This window comes from Columba livia, chromosome 7 (assembly GCF_036013475.1).
Source record: "Columba livia isolate bColLiv1 breed racing homer chromosome 7, bColLiv1.pat.W.v2, whole genome shotgun sequence".
NCBI classification, from domain to species: Eukaryota; Metazoa; Chordata; class Aves; order Columbiformes; family Columbidae; genus Columba; species Columba livia.
The window spans coordinates 32,538,678-32,558,196 of record NC_088608.1 but is presented as its reverse complement, the minus strand read 5'-3'; the positions used below and the strand labels follow the sequence as shown (position 1 = coordinate 32,558,196).

Below are 19,519 nucleotides of genomic sequence, written 5' to 3'. Positions count from 1 at the left end.
GAGGCTCTTCATGAGCATCTATTTTTTCCACTGTAATCATTTTATCCCAAGTGCATAGACCACACACACTTCTACAGCACATCTTACAAATTCATCTAAATAGACTTGCTAAACAGAACTCAATTGTCTTTTAGACTTAGCTAATGTAACGTAAGTGAACACCTGGGCTTTTATTGTGAACAGACTAGAAGTCCACCAGTAAGGTCACCAAATGAGACTTTTTTATGTCATACTCTGAATTCTCCTATTTTAAGTGTGCTGCACCACATTTTCTGGCATGTTCTGCTCCCTTTGGCCACTGAGATTTTTGCAAAACTTAAGGTTTCAATAAATATACACTGATAACTAGCCTTTCACAATGCTGTGCTCCTTATTCTTTCATTTTCAAATGCAGAAGCACCTGGGATACACCAGAGATAGAAATGAGAGTTGGTAATGAGTGGGAGTGGGAGGCACGGGTTGGTGATGAGGATTTGCTTTGATTCCTCTGACTACAAAAGCTTCCTCAGTAGAGAAGGTATTTTAAATTGTCTAAACAAAACCTTTATCTATGCAAATTTGAAACCATTCTGACATAAAATTAAAACTGTTCTTAGTATTATTTCTTAAAGGCCATGAATATGCCATGAAAAAATGATCAAAGTATTAAAATCCTACAACCAGTTAAGAAAAGAGGCAACAACACAATAGATTCCAGTGTTTTCATTTCTAAGCAAAATACTGACCATTAATTCTTATTACGGATACTGACTGTAGAAGCATCATCCATTACCAGAACTGGCTGACAATTCCGGAGATAAAACTCAATTCTCAGTTGTCTTGAACTTTGCCAGACTTTAACTGCTTTGTCTGTGATTTTATAAAAATTGAATTTTTGATTCAAGCTTTTGTTTTAAGTGGCTGCACTCAGCTTAGCCAAAATAATTTGGAATAATTCATGAAAGGATACATTGCTTATTTTGAAAACAATGCTTTTATTATTATTTAACACTTCCTCAATTCATTACTTGAAAGCAAGACTAAAAATCTGATACTGACAAGAGTTTCAATTAGCTCTCAAAAAAATCTGCTTGAACTACAACATTTTGAAAAATCTTAACTCATACACAGTTATCAGAGAAGTACTTCACTTTTACAAGACAACCCCTCAACACTCCTAAAATAGGTCTCTAAGTCTCAGCTGCAGGGCTCACTGCAACAGCCACAGACTGGGAGTGATTGATGCAAAAGGAACAAAAGGATAAAGTCTCCCTCACTATTTCAGTCAAGCTTCTTTCTCTGCAGTGGCCAAGCTTGAAGGAACATTTGGCTCATTCAAATGCAAAGGAAGAAAAAGACTGAGAGGAAGTGGAACAATCCATTAGGACTGGATAATACGGAACCAGAGAAAACATAAATGAGAGTGGACACTTGTCTGTGGACTGATGATATGCAGGTGACAAAAATCAGATCTAGTACAGTTGTGTCAGTAACGCTATTCCTAAGTTATTAAAAAAAAAAAATCTAGAAGGACCAGTTTGGGGGAAAAAAAAAAATCCCTTATTTTAAGGTGTAAATTAGTCAAACTATGTCACAGCAAATATAACTGAAGAATGCTGAGAAACTAATCATTAATTGGTAAGTAGAAATATAGTAATATTCTAGAAACACCTTCATAAAAATACATTTGCCTGGATAATAAATAAAACAAAGAGGTATGCATTGATTTATTAATCAAGGGTCACCTTGCCAAAACATATATAATGAATAAAATAAATTTTCACTTGTCCAACCTTAAATTAAAGTGTGTTGTATACTCATGAGCTAGAAATACTATATAGAAGACTTACTTAAATTTTTGTTTGGTTACTTATTTAAGTTACGTACTGAAGTTCCACAAAGCTCTGACCTTAAAAAACAACAGAGTAGCAGATGCTAAATAAAAACAAATACTTTTTTGGGGCACTATCTTAAATTAAGTCACTCCCAGCTTCCTACTCAGTAAAGCCTTTAGCCAGTAAATCACATCAAAGCCTGGTTTTGCACCACTCCCTTTAATTTATCTGTGTTCTAAAGTGAAGTCCACAAATTGATGCTAGACACCTCTCACTGGGCTAAAACACAAGGCAGTGGTTATTAAGTAAAACTATCAATCAGCTAAAGAATCTCCAGTAACTCCGTACCTGTTAACATCCCATATGTTTTGCTGGTGTTGTCCACAGAGGCAGAAGCCATGAAATCACCACACAAATGCCACGAGCAGTGCTGTACAGCGTGGGCTTGTCCTTCCGAAGTCAGAACGCATCCACGCTTTGAAAAGTCCCATATCTGCACAGTGGTGTCCCCACTTGAAGTGACCAGCTGGGTGCCACTGTTATGAGGAATAAAAATAAAGAGTAGCTTTTAGCAAGGATATAGGTGGAGACTTTTTTAAGGTACATAGCAAAATAGTTTAACTACGTTTAGACAGACAGGTTAAGTAGCAACCGTTGATTTTACAGTAAAACACATGAAGAAAAAATTATGTTTCAAAACATACATATTTTTACTCTACACAGTTTTCTGGCACATCACATATGAAGCGGTCATGTATTAAATACGTTATCAAAAGAAAAGGAGATACGAAGTAGCTATCTTCCACAGGGAAAGTAAATATGGGTTACAAAAATTACATTCTTACTTTTTGCAGTCTATTTATGAGTTTATCATTGAAATAACTTAAGCTCAGAAAACTGTTTTCAAAATAGAATAAAATGATTCAGAGAAGAGTATTTTCTTATTTCACAAATCCATACCAGTTTCTTCATATAAATTCGTATTTCTTCATATAAATTCAAGCATCATTATTTGTCTCTTTTGATGCAGTAAAAACACTTTAACACATTCACTAGCTCTTGGGGTCATTGATATATTATATAAATGAAAAAAACAGAGTTTAAGTCAGATATTTTTTGACCAAATATTCAGATATAATCTAGTATAGTTCTATTTCATTTAAGCACAGTCATGTAGCTTCAGACTAAAAGTCCATCTAGTTCAGTTACTTGTTACACAACAACAACTAGTAGGGGATTCTCAATAAAAAACAAAATAAGTATGCAGAGTGATTCTCCTATTAAGCTCTCCCAGACCCAGTCTGTGACTCAGGATTTCTTTGAAACAGAAACTTAGTGCTTAACAAGCATCCATGGAGAGTTTTTTTGCATGACTAATTAAGTTATGAACATATGCAAACCTTTGGCACCCACATTCTATTGTGTCAATTAATTCCAAAATTTAATAATGCATTGTGTTAAAAACTATTTTGGGGTCTTAAATACCTTACTTCACTTCATTCGATGCTTTTAATTCTGTGATTAAAAGTAAACACAGACTACACATTTACCATCTCTAAACCAATTTCAATACTATAGGTCCCTATCATATATTACCCGCAAAGCTGAAGATTCCTGCTCCATTGACTCATTCATCAGACTGATGTCATTCCAACTCTGATCACATTTACCATTTTCCTCAGCACCTTTTGAGCTGACACTGAAGAAACAAGTACCCAAAGAAGGTACACAATTGCAGAGTAGCATTTTCCAGTTTATTCTGTATTGTTTGACTAGCATTTTTGGCACTACTATAAATAAATTTTCAGAAAAGTGACCACACTGACTCCAAGATTTCTTTCCTGAGTACTAATAACTAGTTTAGACCTATTTTTATCTATCTACAATCAGGACTATTTTTTCGTATATATATTACTTTGCATTTACCTGCATTGATTTTTCATCTGTCACTTCACTGTCAAGTCAGCCATTGCAATTGGAATTATTTTCCTGTAATTCTTCACATGCAATCTTCATTTTTTCTGCTCTAATTAGCAAACTCATGCACCTCTTTCTCTTGCCCAGTTCATCTTAATAAATCAGGTCCCAGCACAGACCCCTGTAAGAATCTAATGATACTTTCTCCATTCTGAAAGTGACATTTTATTCCTATCTTTTCAGCAGTTTTTAAACTCACAAGATAAAATTCCTTTTTATTCAGGAGAGTTTTGCTTCATTGAGAGTTTTTGTTAAACGACCTTAGGGAGAATTTACTGAAAATCCAAGTATACTGAATTTACAAATGTCCCTTGATAAAGCACCCAGCAAGCCCTTCAGAGAACTCTGACAGATTTCTGAGATTTAATTTCCAAAGCCATGCTGGCACCTCTCAGTGCTTCACTGTACCAAATGCATCCATGTATCCTGTGATTTTGCTTTGTAATACAATTTCAACCAATTTCAACTGAACTACAGCCTCTTAACCCTAAAATCTTTTAAAATATTGGAAAAAAAGTTAGTGTAGCCTTCCCAAATTATACCAGGAATAATGGAGGTTTTCTATTGCATTTGCTAAAACAAATAGGAAAAATGTTTGGGGATCATATGTAAAAATACAGGCCAAAAATATATTAACCTTGGAATTTCAGACCAATTACTGCTGTTATCTCAACAATATCAGTAAGAAGATCTTGCCTTTAGGTTCCAACATACTCTGCTTTTATTTGAATAATGGAAAATATTTTATCACAGGTGGTAGAAATCCTTCTTCCAAATCTCTGGATATAAAACTGCGGGAACTGAAAACAGCTGAAGGGTTAATCCTAAGCACTACTGTAAAACTTCATCCTAAGAATATAGGAATATACCCAAAGATATTTAGGTCACTGCTGCAGTGTCTAAAAAGAAAAAAAAAAAAAAAAGGAAAAAAGGTCTGGGAGGGATGGTATCAAATTTTTTTTATATTCTTCCTTTCCTCCTTTTCCAATTGATGTCCACCAGATTGTTCTGTAAAAGTACTTACTAAGACAGTTTGAAATATGTGCATCATTTACATGATAGATCTTAAGGGGGAACTTGCCATTATGAAATATCACCTACCTAAACTTTTGACTCTTTTTAACACTTGTGGTTTAGATTGCCATTTTTTTGTGAAAATATCATTATAATCCTCATTAAGGCAGTTACACCCCCATGCCTAAGACAAAGCTTTGAGAGATTAATCTCTCAAAAATTCTAACACTGCACAGTAATAATTCTGAAGCTTTTTTTCACATAAAGCAAATCATAAAGGCTTGAAGTCTGAGTAAGGGTTCGGGGGAGACCCTAATTTTGTCAGGCTACTAGGAATAAATGTGCTTTTGTTAATGAAACACTTGTACTTTTAATAACTCAAGCTAGATCTCACTTCTGGAGACAGATTAAATTAGTGAAATGACAAATTATCATACTCTTTTACATTTATGAAATAAGAGCTATTTTAAAACAAATTCAGAAGCAGGTAGAAAGTGGGACTGATGAAATCTATAATTGATTCAGAGGACAGTGTGCACTGCCACTGTTGTGAATCACAAAGAGAGATTTATTGCTTGTGCATTTTTTAATATATAATCCCCGAAAGGCTACACGAAGAACTTGTTCCTTGGGCTGAATGTTAAGAATACACCATCCAGGCAGTGATGAAAATCTTTCAGAAAACAGATAATGAGCAGGAAGGTAGTTCAAATGGATTCAATTTGGCAATCTGTGGCAGGGGAAAGAGTTACAAATGAGGTTTAGCACTCCTTACAGATCAAAGGAGAAAAAAGTGGAGATTGAAAACAAAAGCTTAGCTTGTGCAGGACAAGTTTTGAGGGACAGACTGACCATGGAAGAGCAAGCAAAAATATCAGGAGCAGATGGACTCAATGCCCCAGTCCCCTGCAACAGAAGCTCCCTAATATTCCATGGGCATAATAAAAAAGGCATCACTTCACTGAAGAAATGGGAGTCGCATCAGTTGAGGGTCTCCAATTATAACTGCTCCTTATGGGAGTGATGGCTGTCAGAGCTGTTCCAGCACTGGGTCTGCACTTTGGAGTCATGAAATCATTGCCACACACTAGTATTCAATCCAGACTGACACATAATGAAAAACAGCACTATGTCAAGCATCTAAATCGAAACGCTGCTCTTAGAAAACAATCCTATCTACTTAATAGCTGATTGATGATGACATACTTTTTCTGATTTGCAGCATTTTTTGGTCGTGGGAGATAAAAAACCAGCCCTAATTCTGTGGGAATATTTTGTTACCCACAGCTTTAATTTTTTTTATTATTATTTATTTATTTACTTTTACACCGCACTATTGCTCTGTATACACAATATAAGATAATCTGGGGGAAAAAAATATCAGGAAAAGTAGATGTCTTTAATGATTTACACTGTCAGTTTAACAGTCTATGAGACGCACACAGTCCTCTACCATATGACTGATTTTCAAACAAGATGCATACTGATTTTTATGTTAAAAACATACAGAAATATGACATCAAATGCTCAGCCTTAATTATCAGCAGCTGTATATATAATCTCCATTTGAATTAGAGACTGATCACTAACAGAGAAAGCTCCAAGTAATCCTGTGCAGTGCGTATACCTTTAATTTAGAGGATAATAAAACACTTTAATTATTTTTTACCAAACAAATCAAAGAACAAGACAACAAACTAGGAGACAAGAACAACGTAAATCCTACCTTTTTCAGTCACTTGAGATACATTCACATATACACAAATAACTTTGTGAACTTTTCGAAATTTGGCGTGAGTAATATTTTTTAAAGAAAGTAGCAGTACATTTGTGGATGGTGTTACATGGACATGATCCGTTGGGCTTATATGGTCTTCATGGTCTGTTTTGGGGGGTTTCTGTTTAGACTTTCTATAAAACCAAAGCACTATATGAGATGAAACACGCCTGTATAGTTTAGAACAAAGTATTTGTGCAGAAAAAAAGCTTTCAAAAGTTCCAGGCAAAGGACATGACAGCTGTAACTCCTGTATTGTCTCTATGGATATATGTTTTTTCTTAATACTGAATATGCATACAGTTCTACCTTTATTTCAGGTATTCCTAATTGATGCTATAAACCTGCCCTTCCAAAAACAATTAGAGCTGAAAAAACTTTGGAAACATTAATTTCACATTCCACAAAAGCAGATGAAAAATTAACTTCTTAAGCTTTAACAAATCTTTCCGCCCTCATATGCTAAACACACACATTTCCTTTTATTATACATTCCTCCTTCTTCCAGCTTCACTGTTCTCACGACAATATGCGTCTCCATTAATACTTACTGAGTTGTAGACATATCGATAACTAAGGGTCATATTCAGCAGCAACACGAGCCTTTGGCACAGAGTTGTTCTACATTTCAGGTGACTTTCTGGAATACCAGTCAAATGAAGACAACAGCTACACCGATAGAGTTCCCCTATCAAATGTAATATCAACAGTCAAAGCAGCTTCAGCTATCGCACCTTGTTCAAATATTTCTGGATGATGGACTCGGATCTGAATCTTGAGTTACCCCAGTGGAATTACTGAGGTTACCTCTGAAGACGCTGTGGAATATAGAGTTAGGAAGCTATTCTGCTTCACACCAGCTGCCAAGCAAGACCACAGATCCCATCCTTCAAAATGCACATGGATTGTCATTTTGCATCAGCCAAAATAAATGATAAAGCCATTTGTATCATTAGATCGAGCTGCCTAGGACATCCCTCCTTTGACCTCTCATATAACTGACTGGAGCAAGTCCTCTTCATAATCACTGAGCCCACTTGGTCAGCTTTACTCTGAGTAGCGGTGGAGAGAGAGAACATCTTGTTCTACAGTTCATTTGATAAATACTAGTAAGGTAGACTTCTCTGCCCAGCATCTTAAGAGTTAATCATAGGAATAGTATTTTTAGCAGTCACCAGGGACAGTACTGTGAAATAGACAACAATTTTATTACTGTAATCTATGTGGCATTAATTGAACATAGCAACATCTGTGCTACTAGAATTTGTATGTATTATTTATGTAGCGCTGTGGATGTGCCCGGTGTTCTGCAGACAAACTAAGATACGGCTCCTTTCCTGAGACAATTACAGCCTAAATCAAAAGGCGGTGAGCAAAGCCTCAGACACAGCACTGGCAAGTAATGGTTCTCAAAGCAATGCACTACAACAAACACAATTTGTGTTAAAGCTTTGTGTCCTAAGAGAGCTGCAGCAACAGGTAGCATCTGACTGGCAGTTAACCATACAACGCAAACATCAGCAACTCACTGAGAAGTTTTAAATATACAGTCAAGAACATTACGGGATTAACAGTCTTTTACCACAGCAATTGGAAACCACTTTAAAATCAATCCTAAGCAGCTGGAAAAAATGATGTCTCTTTTATTTACCTCTATTCATGCAATTATTCTAAAGCAAAATTCTAACAGGCGCTGTACTATTTGCAGTATCAGTGCAGGTAGACCCTAAGCACAGCAAAGCCCAAGGGGAGAATTGCAAATTCTGTTTAAGATTACTTTAAATTTGCTGACATTTTATGCTAAGCCAAAGAGGAAAGTTAAAGTAAGGAAATGTCTAGTGTACGGTTGTTTGCTTCACAACTCTTATTAGGAAAACTGACTTATTCCACAAAAAGCATAACTAATGAAACACAAATGCCTACAAAAGTATCGTTTGCAACTCTCCCCCATCATCTTAGCTGTTGACTAAATATATATATATTAGGAATTAATTGCTCCCGTAGACTTCTGCCTTCCAAGTTTTGTCAGAATTAAGCTGCAGGTTAAACTTACTGAAGAGCATGGGAGAGGGTGTATGGAACATGTGCAGAAGGAGCACAGTGATGGGAGGGGGGATTACAGCCTCGTAAGCTTCATTTTCCCTGGAAACAAGGTTAAAAACAGTGATCCAGACAGTTACATTTAGAAAAGCATATACCTACCAATAGGGTCTCAGGTTATGAGAGCTGCATTTAAACGCTCTCTTTTCCATTTGATACTAATAACTATGTAAGGGATGGAAACATCAAACATCAGTTCAGCTGTGCAGTCATCGTAATTCTTTATTGTCCTACTTTGCCATGGTGAGTTTTTATTGTAGCCCCTCATTTTCTTCTCAAAGAGAGAAGGTGAAAATCAGGCTGAATTTAAAAAAGGTTGGGGTCAGCAAATTATTTTAAAAGTACCCATTAAAACAGATGATTTTTGCGATACGAGGCAAGAGGCATGCATAGTTCCTTCATAAAAGATGATGTCAATGCAACTCCTTGTGGGTACAAAGGAAAATGAGAACAAGTCCTGGAAAAAAGAATATGTGGAAATATATGGAGACTGCATCTGGCTCAAGAACCTTTGAAATATTGAGTCCAGGAGGGTACTGAGGCAAAACCTCACAAACGCCTTTCATATTCTCACCCGTTCCTGGGCATCCCCTAGTACTCACTGATGTACTCACTGATGGGTACAGGATGATGGTCCGGAAGAATTCAGCATATGCAGCCACCCTTGTGTTCTTAGTCTGTATTTAAACAAATCACTCAGTAGCAAAGATTTTGTTACTGACAGGTTTTGAAAGCTTGAAACGGACTTGAAACTTCACCTTTTTTGTTACTGGAACTCTGGGTCACATTAATTATTCACAGTGACATTTCTTATTAAAATCCCTAGGGTTTTTTTTATATCTGTGGTTCGTTTTGTGTGTTGCTTTCATTATCCTCATGGACTATGTGTCTAAGATACATCTTATGTAGTAATTGTAATATGTTTCATCCTTTAGAATAATCTTAAGGCCAATTTTACTCCTGTTTTATTAATAGATATAAAATGTCATTTATACAGAAGGTGAATGCCAGAATACTCAGAAGTAGAAAAATGAAAATACCTTTTCTTTTCCTCATTTATCATCAAAGTTGAGGGGAAAAAAAAAAATTAATAATTAAATTACATTTTTAAAATGCAAAATGAATTGTAAACTGGTATTCTATAAACCAGTGAGAAAGCTTCAAAGCCAGGAAGCACAGCAGTAACCAGCAGATGCTGGACGGTCCATACATACATGTCTTTTTTGTTGGAGAAGCAAAACACAACCATCCCGCAAAAATCCGTAACACAGGGCTACTGGCTGGAAATCTTCAGAAAACTGTCAATGTGTAGTATGCCCAGTGCAAACTCAAGGTAATTTTTCATTCTACATTACCTAATTGCTAGATCTTTTTACCATATTTCATGATTATATATTGATCCAAGACAGGATAAGTGTGTTTTCCCCTGCCATTCTCCCTGGCTGACAGCTGGGTGTGACATCAAGAGGGAAAATATAAATCAGTCTTTTGGCACAACACTACTTGTCAGTGCTTCTAGGTAAGCCAGACACTGGGACTAGGCATCATAAAAGTAGCAATCTTTTGTTTTAATGAAGTTCACCTCATTGATTAAAACTTCCTTGAGGCCACAATACACTTCAAAGTGACACTTTTACACCTGCAGCAATTTGAGTATAACAAAAAAGAGTCCCAGTATGGTATATATGAATTTTCAGACAACAAGTTAAAGTCACTTATAAACAAGTTTCAACCTAACAAGTCCTCCACATTTTAAAGCATTTTCCCTTTTTGATCTGAGTACTGATGACAGCAGCTGGCATATCTAACCACACACACACAGAAATCCCGTTTCACCTGGTGCCTTTCCCACTGCTCTCACCAGCTTGTCTGTCCCAGTGCACAACTGTTCCTTTATTTCAAGGTTTTGGCCTGTTCAAAACACAGCCTACAGTTCTCCATTCAGGAGCATTATGATGATATTTTTTGTAGTGTCCACAAGGTAGCAGATTGCTCCAATTCCAGTTACAATCTATACAGACCAGAGTCAGGCTTGTCACCTTCAAATCCATCAGCTTGCTAAGATTAGCTTAGTACTCCCTCAAAAATATAGAGAGTGTTACCATTCACTGCAGGCTAGTCTTTTTGAAGTATAAAAAATGAGTCAGCTGTCTTTCAATGTCATGTAATTAAAAGTGGTTAAATGAGATTTTAAAATAATTTGGGCACCTGCTAGAAGGCAGTTTTTAGTACATGCAAAATTGCCTTTTAGGATCCTTTGGAAGCATGCCAGGTAAGGAATAAAAATGAAAAAAAGACACACTAGTTACAGTACTTGGAGATTAAACATAGCAAAACGCATCTCAGCAGGACAGCAGGCACTAGATAATGCAGGGCTCTATGCAAGATGTAAAGACCAATGAATATTTTACTAACAAAAAAAAAAAAAAAAAAGAAACTTTTTTTAAAATTTAAAAATAATATATCTTCTAAAAACTTTCTGCCAGTGCAAGTGTGGCATCCCACACCAAAATTCTATCTCTGTTTACCAAGGGGTAGGAACATTTAGGCACCCTGTTTGAAGCAGGGAGCTTGCAGGAGCTAAGCCAGTGAGATCTCCGAGCATTACTGAAGGCTGCTTATGCTGAAGGCAAACACTGGCTTTGGGTTCAGTTGTGCAACCTTGCTTTAGGATATTGTCAAGTAATTTTTCCTCCATTAACTTCATGAGGAATGATTAATTTGCCTGATATTTAATATAATGAATAAACATTGCAAAGCTACCATATTTTCCAGAAATGGTGTCTATTCTGTACCATTCCAATATTGTTCCTCAAACAATGTCAATGTAAGTTAAACTCTCCCTATACACTAGTATATTTTTAGCATAAATTAGTGTATTTAGCTCACATAAAATCATGCATAGTAGCAATCAATATCCATAACATACATTAAATAGAGTGCTAATAATGCATAATACTTCATCTCAACACCCATCCCATCCAGTGTGTGTCATCTTTCCTCCTTTGGAATAACTCCAAAACCTCAAATTTTAATGAAGGGCTGTTGAAGCGGGGAAAAATGTGGTTTGGAAGGATTTCAGATACATGAATTCCATGTACAGAACAAATTTATGACCTATATTAACAATGATAATCCTGTGTCACAGTTCCTCTGAAACCCAAAGTTGTGGATCAGTCATTTCAAATCCATTATCAGCCCCAAATGGTTGTCCAGTGATGTCTAATCTCAATCAATAGCCAGTAATGAACCACAGCCATTAATCCCATTTACATGTTTGTACAAAGCATCATTTTTAAGCTGCATATTCATGTGCACGGCAAGTTCAGTGAGTGCACAGAGATTTCACAGCCTGCAGAAAATTCTGCACAAGGATTTGAACACTTCCCAGGCACCTGGAAGAATATTTAACTCACGCTGCATAATGGTTTCAACAGTGAAACCCAAGAAAACACACATGACAGTGCACTCACCAAGTGTTTGTATTTTGGGCAACTGATGACCTTACTGAGCCAAGCCCTGGGCATATGAAAATAATCAAAGCAAGGAATTAGTGGAGAAAGTGATCGATAACAATTTCAAGTCTGACAGTGGAGGAGGAATGGAAATGCTGAACATGAACGGAATTCCGGGTTGGTGCAAGAGAAAGCAGCATATCAGAAGTAATATGATGTTTCATCCTTTCATACAAAAGCTTTGCATGAAAACTGAATTTCCATTCATGAGGCCATGCAACCTAACACCTGACTGCTCAATAAATGGAAAAAACAACAACAACAAAAAAACAACAACAAACAACAAACCTCACACTCTCAAGGCTGATCTGAAGTGTGGAGACACAGACTGTGGCCTTCTTTCCTTCTGGTCCCCATTCACTTTATCATTACTCACCCTACTCAAAGGCAAAGAACACAGTTACAAGCTATGTATATGGTGCCATGTCCATGTTCTACAACAGCCAGACAAGTCCCCATGCTCATTTACAGTTAATCTACTGCCCCACTACTAGGGCCACTGCAACTGTTTAGTACCTGAAGTTCCCCAAACAACTGCAATGACACAGCTTGAGGGAAAATACATAAATACAAGTAATTGTTAATTGTACCATTCATATCCAGAGTTTGTACTCAAGACAAATTTTCTTTACTTCAACTATTAAACCTTATCACTTGCTAACAATGGTTTTGAAGTAGTTTACAACTGAAAGCAATAACATAAGGTCCAGTCCTTGAAACAAGATTCATACCAGGAAATCCTAAATCTCCATGAATCAATCTCAAAGCAACCCAAAATGATTAGAGCACAACTTCCACACGCTTTACTAAAAAACCCCCATATTAAATACAAAAGAATCACGTTAGGAAATGCTGCAGATATACAATGGAATTTAATGGTATCCAGGACCAAACCAGCCATATTTAAATCCTTGCAATGATGAATCTTGTATATTTGAGCTAAAGTATCTAATTAAAGGTAATGCATCACTGACCAGTAAGCACTCATCATTCCAATGTCTGCTGAACTGTACTGGTTAGATCATTTTTGGCAAGACAAAATAAATGAAAAACACTGACGCTACTGTATGAAAGGGAAGGTCCTGACTTCAGATGTGACAAACCAGTAATCAAGTATTTCCTCCATCTAGTTCAGAACACTACTTGTCATTGTGACTAGCATGAAGTTTCACATCGCATTCCTCAACCACGCATCTGCCTCACTAGCATTATATTAGCAGAAAGTTAATCCTGCAGAAAAAGTGGAAAGGAAGTTTCCTGGCAGTCAAGTTCTCCGAACAGGCTCACTGTGCACCAGAGCTGCCCAAGTCCAGGGGCTGGACATGAGCAAGGTGGATACAGATCAAAGACGAGAGGCCCAGGGTCCTCCCCTTTCACAGCAGATCCGTAGCACAGGCAGAGCAAAAACCTGCAGCATCAGGCAGCACAGGGATTTGAACCTCTGCCTAAACACCCCAAGCAGAATGTAACCAAATAAGTCCATCATACTGATAAAAAAAGCCCCCTCAGCTTCTATTTTATTTTTTTTTTTAATATCAAAGTGATATTTCTATAAAATCTAAGCCTCCTACCTTGGAAATAAGATATTTCAGTGCAATTGCATTTTTTAAAACACTAAATATTTAGGGTTTATTTCCAATTCAAACATCTTAGACACTGCCTCAATTGAATTGCCATTCTCTAGTCAACTCTAACACTAATGTTCGTTACTTTAACAGCGACACTTTAGGGAATGCACATTTTAACAACGCAACACGGATATCTCCTTAGCTACTCCACTAGAACCCTTGCAGCAGACTTCAGGGGAAAAAAACAATTGCTTTTATTGCACAGAAGAAAACAATAATGTTAAAGGCATCAAGATTATAATTGCACATAAAGAAACATAACACTAGAGGTTCTATTAAGAGAGATGCTTTGATGTGTGTAACAACTCTGCACAGAATGAGAGTGACGGTTTCAGCAGAAACACAAGATCAGACCAGAAAAACTGAGACCAATACCAGCACGGAGGCAGCTGGCTCTCAGGAATTTCAACTCTCCATCCTCAAAAAGGGATGCTTATGGAGCTGGAAGAAAACCTAAGCTACCCAGCATCTGAAGCCAGCAGAGTGAACAACATATTTTCCTCACAACCTAAATAAATTAATTGAAGATCTGCAAAACTGAACTCTTTCTAGTTACTCCCAGGCAGCAGCCACAGCAGGACCAGCAGAGACTGAAAATCAGGGTGAAACATAGGAAAAGAAACCCAAGAACTCCTTGAAGAGCAGGAAAAATTCTGCAGAACTTCTACAGAACATATTCATCGCTTCAGTGAAGCTAAACTAATAGGTTTAGAAATACACCATTTTGTTGGTACACTGTAAAGAGGTTTCAATTCCATATTCCTCCTCCCTTCCTCTATCAAAGTGTTTATCATATAGAAATAATTTTCTTTCTTTCAGTTAAACAACAGATCTAATTACCCGCACAGCTGATCAGAAAGATTCCTCTTAATTTCTAAGAGTCAAAACAATCACATCAAAATATTACTGAATTTGAATAACTGAATAAACTTTTGTCATAAAGAGAAAGATGAAACTTGACACCTGTTTTGTAAAACCGATAATCACAACGCCTTTTCAAACAACATGATTAGATTGGTTTAATGCTCTCAATATTAAATATGGCTGTTCTCAGATCTAAAATTCAGACAGTGAGAGAATGTAGTACACAAGACAATCATTTAAGAATAATGAGATCATTTCTATGTAAGCAAAGCATTCAGTACATTTGAAAGCTACTTACCTTATAGCCAAGCATAAAATTTAAATGATAAATTATGAAGATAGCTAAATAATAATTTAAATAAACTATACAAAGACTAGCTATCTTTTTATTCCTATTAGGAGTTCAAATGTATCCAAGGTCACACACTGTGGCTATGAAGAATGAGATCTTTTTGAAAGAGGCTTTAAAAGAGATGTTGTGTGTCTGTGAGGGGCAACAGACTAGCCAATGAAACAAACTCATCAGTAAAAATGGCATTCATTCATTCATCTGGGGGTAAGAAAAATTGCAAATGAATAAAATAGAAATTAGACAAAAGAACCACAGAAACCTTGTAAGAATTTCCTAAGAAATTCTGAGTTTGAATTGTTTGATTTAGCCAAAATGGAATCCACTGTTATCATATAAAAGTTGTTTCAAAAACAAAACTAGAGCGTTGTCATACCAATCCTTTCACATCCCTTTTCACTGTCTCAAGGAAGATTCTTTGCAACATTGTGGCTAAGGATTCAATTTCGTTTGAAAGGATGTGTGTACGCATATAAGACTGGCCACACTCTGAACATCTAAGAAGGCAAAATGTGAAGCAGATTGCCTCCAACTCTTTTCTTTGCCCTCTTACGTACACTTTAACTGTATTTCCTAGCACAGTCTTCACTTTTCCCGAAAGCAAACTGCCACTCAGATAGTCTTAGCTCTAGGGAACTCACGAACATCTGATTTAGTAGTTTTCTTGAAAACAGGAGTATGTTCATATAAACACCCTGTGAAACAGGATTTACATTTCAGAAACCACATTCCTTTTGCCCTCCACCAAGACAAAGAGACACAAAGTTTCTCACTATGTATCCACATAGAAGAAAACTAACATACAGGAAACAGAAAACATGCCAACCAACCACACTTTTCACAGTGTTTACAACTGTAACTCCTTACGATACACAAGAAACAAAAAAGAGAAAAAACTGTTTGTGTAAGCATTCTATCATAAATTTCTAAAATGCAACGGACCTTACTTTGTTTCAGTTAAAACAATGGCCTAAAGTCTACAGCAAAGAACTTAAAACACCACAACCGGACTCCAGACACCTTTTACCCAGCTCCCACTGCACAACAGTTTTTTAGAAATCTGAGCCACGTGTGCTAACCAGCAGAAAATACCTAACAAGACAATCAACAAAATGGCTGCAATATAAAATCTTTGGTCTTCAAAATAATATGTCAATATTAGAAAGGTTTCCTACTATTTATCAGTTTTACACAAAAGCTTGAATAGGTTTTCAATCAGTGATTCTGAAATACAGTACGCGTGAAAAGCCACCCATAAAACTAAGTACAGAGTGGTTTTGGCAAAGGGCAGCATTCTATTACAATGTATTTTCTTCCTGTAATTATTTCAAATACACATTTGAATTGCTCAATAGGAGGAACGCTTCCTCTGTCAGGCAGCTGCCTCCCTTTCCCCTCTCCAACTGTCATCAGCATTTCTCCCTCCTGCTGTTTGCTGAATTATTGTAATAGAGATATTATTAGTGAATCACCTTGGCTTGGAGTGGTCAATATTTCCACCAACCAACAAATAGAAGCCAAAAATAGTTTTTCATTACAGCATGGTCATTCTGGATGAAAAGTGAAGCCTATTCAGTAACCACACTATGGAACTGCTCACTGTTTGCTTTTTAAAATCAATATAATGATACACTCTTAAAGTTCCCGATATAAAAGAAGGAAGTTGCATTTTGTCCTGCAAAGTATTTCTAGTTTAGAACAGCTTTCAAGGACAGTTCTGGTAAATGAAGGATGTATTTTAAAATAGAAAAATTGACGCAAAGTCCAAACAAATTTCTACAATTAAAGCAGCTGTGACTCAACTTCAAAATGCATGCAATAGTAGCCTTTTTTGGTCTTTCTATTGATCTGGAAAACTACATTTTTAAAGCAGAGGTAATATCCCTGCCGAACACAAATGGTCTGATTATTAACATTTCCAAAGTCAAATATTCCAGATGGCCCATGGTCTGCAGACACAGCCATCTCAAAGACAGAAGATCAGATGAAAAGCAAAGGAGACACCTGATGATTTCACAACAAAGAAAATCTGCAGAATTTTGGACATCTGCTGGGTACCTTGGCCTGTGTAAGAAAACAGTCCTTGGCATGGCAATAGTAGCAGAAGAGAAAAAATAGGCAACTTTTGCACAACAAAACAGGATCTAAATGTGTACAAAGTTAAAATTAATATGAAACTGTGTTTTCTAAAAACACAATGCAGAGCTGATCTCTCTAAAGAAAAATGAGATACAAATATTGCTTTTCCTTAAAACAGATACTCCCCAATAGTTAACACAGTCCTCTGAAATGATATAAAATGTATTATATATATCTCCTATTTTATATATGTGTGTATATATACGTGTGTGTGTATATATATATATATATATATATATACACACACACACACTCATGTCTCCCAAACCCACAGAAAATAACCAAGAGTTATACATGCCAGATGAGATTAGCATGGGTAGAAACATTTGGCTTGTGGGAGTGGGTGGAAGGGGAAAAATTTTAATCAAATCCATTACCTGGTTATTGATTTGTCTTTGCCAGACTGATCCTGTAGAATACTTATAAAGCCTTTGACATTGAGATGTTTGGCCAAAGATATTGGATTAGACTAAGCAAAAACTGAGCTTCTCATGTAATCTCTCATATTTCATTTATATGTGATTTATTTCTTTGTCCAGCAGAGGCTTTTTATAGATAAAAATAATGAGACTGAGAATCCCAAAGGAAATCTAATGCCCACCCACTGAAACATGTTTGTAAAGTAAAAATAGTAGGCTTTGTAGGCCTGGGAGAGAATGATGTTATGTGAAGATTGTTTCCTTCTATAAGAAGTATGAAGTTTGCCAAAGATTTTGAAATAAGCAGAGCTACTTCTGCAATTAAAATTTTGCTCTACTTGAAAACATGAAGCACACAGTTAATACTGTACCATGGGGAACTGAATGAAAGACTTCTGAAATAGTTTTTTCTTTGCAGAATAGATGAATGCAACTTTTTTCTTTTGACTTCCCCTATTAGCTTAGTTTGATAAAACATCTGAACAAATGTCTAGTCTGCTAAATATGATGTGTCGCATAAAGCCAGTTAGATGACTGAAAATTTACCATGCCACACAAAAGAAGTTTCTAACCATTGCCAAATTCAATATGTAATCTGGTAACTAAATGCTTTGTTGAACTGTGAGAATCCAAGATTCTCTTAGAAATTACATCATTATGCCTTTTCAATACAAATGCTGTTCAAAAGTCCTAAGTAAAATGTAGCAGACTATCTTGTACTTCTTTAATAGCTATCAATAGTAATAAAAGGATAAATAAAACCCATCTGTTTCTGTGGTGAACCCTGAATTAGGTTTTAAAGTCTCCATTTCAAGGCACAAATCAGTATAATTCTATTCCACTGATAGCCAGAGACCTTTGTGATTAACATGACTTTCACAACCCTCTCTTATGTTAATGCTTAAAGCAGAGTTAGTGGCTTTTAAGTCTCAGCCTTGTTTAATGCATAATGTGGAACTTGGCATTTATGACCCAAAAACTAGCAGAAAAAGTCTTCTGAAGCTCACTGTTTATGGACCATTTATTAACAGTAATCTCCAAGATCCTTACACTGAGAGGACCATGAGTCTGGTTGGCTCAGTGGCCAGACAGAATGGGTGAACATTGACATTTTTCTTTCTTCCTTCTCCCTGGCTTTCAGATGTACACAGGAGCTTGCCTGACCAGTCTTACTCTTTTTTTTGAACACAGAGCTTCTGTTCTCTATGACCCGGGTGAAACCTCCTTGGTCAGTGAGGTCCCTTCCTCCCCAAGGGTATTGTAACCTACAAAGGCTAGTTCTGTCTTGTTTCTCTGTTGTCCATAATGAATCCAGCAGTTCTTTGAATGGGCATCATGCAGCATTAGGATGTGCTGCAGCATGTGCTCAGCACTCCTGATTCATCTGGAAGTAGCTGACAAACTGGAAAAACATTGCAGATCAGTGCAGTGCCTACAGAGTGACTTATCTGGGAGCCGCAAGGCCAACAAGTTTGAGGTTGGGCAGTAATCCCGTGAAAACACACACAACTCTAACGCCACTGTGAAAACAATCTGGAGTACAACAAACAGGAGGGCACGTGAGCACATCACAGCTGATACCTTTATGGAATGGACTGAAATGGTCTCTGATGGAGTACAACTCATCCTGTTCCTTCCTTGATACCTCAAAGAACTTCCTTTGGTCCTGAGTGGGTTAATGTGCATGGTGTTATCTCAGCGTGACAGTTGACCCAGCCTGGGCAGTGGCTGTAAGGGACAGGTGGTAACAAACCAACACTTTAAAAATCACTGACTACAAACCTTTTTTCCTGTTGGCAGAGTTTTTTAAGAGCTCTACATATCTATGAGAAGGTCCCTAATCAGAAAGAGCCCCCAGTAGCATAGTCAAATTGCACAACAATGTTAAATTACAACTTATATACAGACAAATGCTGCTGTATT

The 19,519-nt window shown here is 36.7% G+C and overlaps 1 protein-coding gene across 3 annotated transcripts in view; it reads right to left on the bottom strand.

Moving 5' to 3' along the window:
- The window catches only part of LOC110358229 (sperm-associated antigen 16 protein-like), a 321,255-nt gene that overhangs the window by 176,168 nt on the left and 125,568 nt on the right, over positions 1–19,519 (bottom strand). For all 3 annotated transcript variants that reach the window (XM_065069085.1, XM_021286622.2, XM_065069086.1), the window contains one exon: positions 2,163–2,350. In XM_065069085.1, coding sequence (XP_064925157.1) covers positions 2,163–2,350 — 188 coding nt within the window. The remainder of the gene's footprint in view (positions 1–2,162; positions 2,351–19,519) is intronic.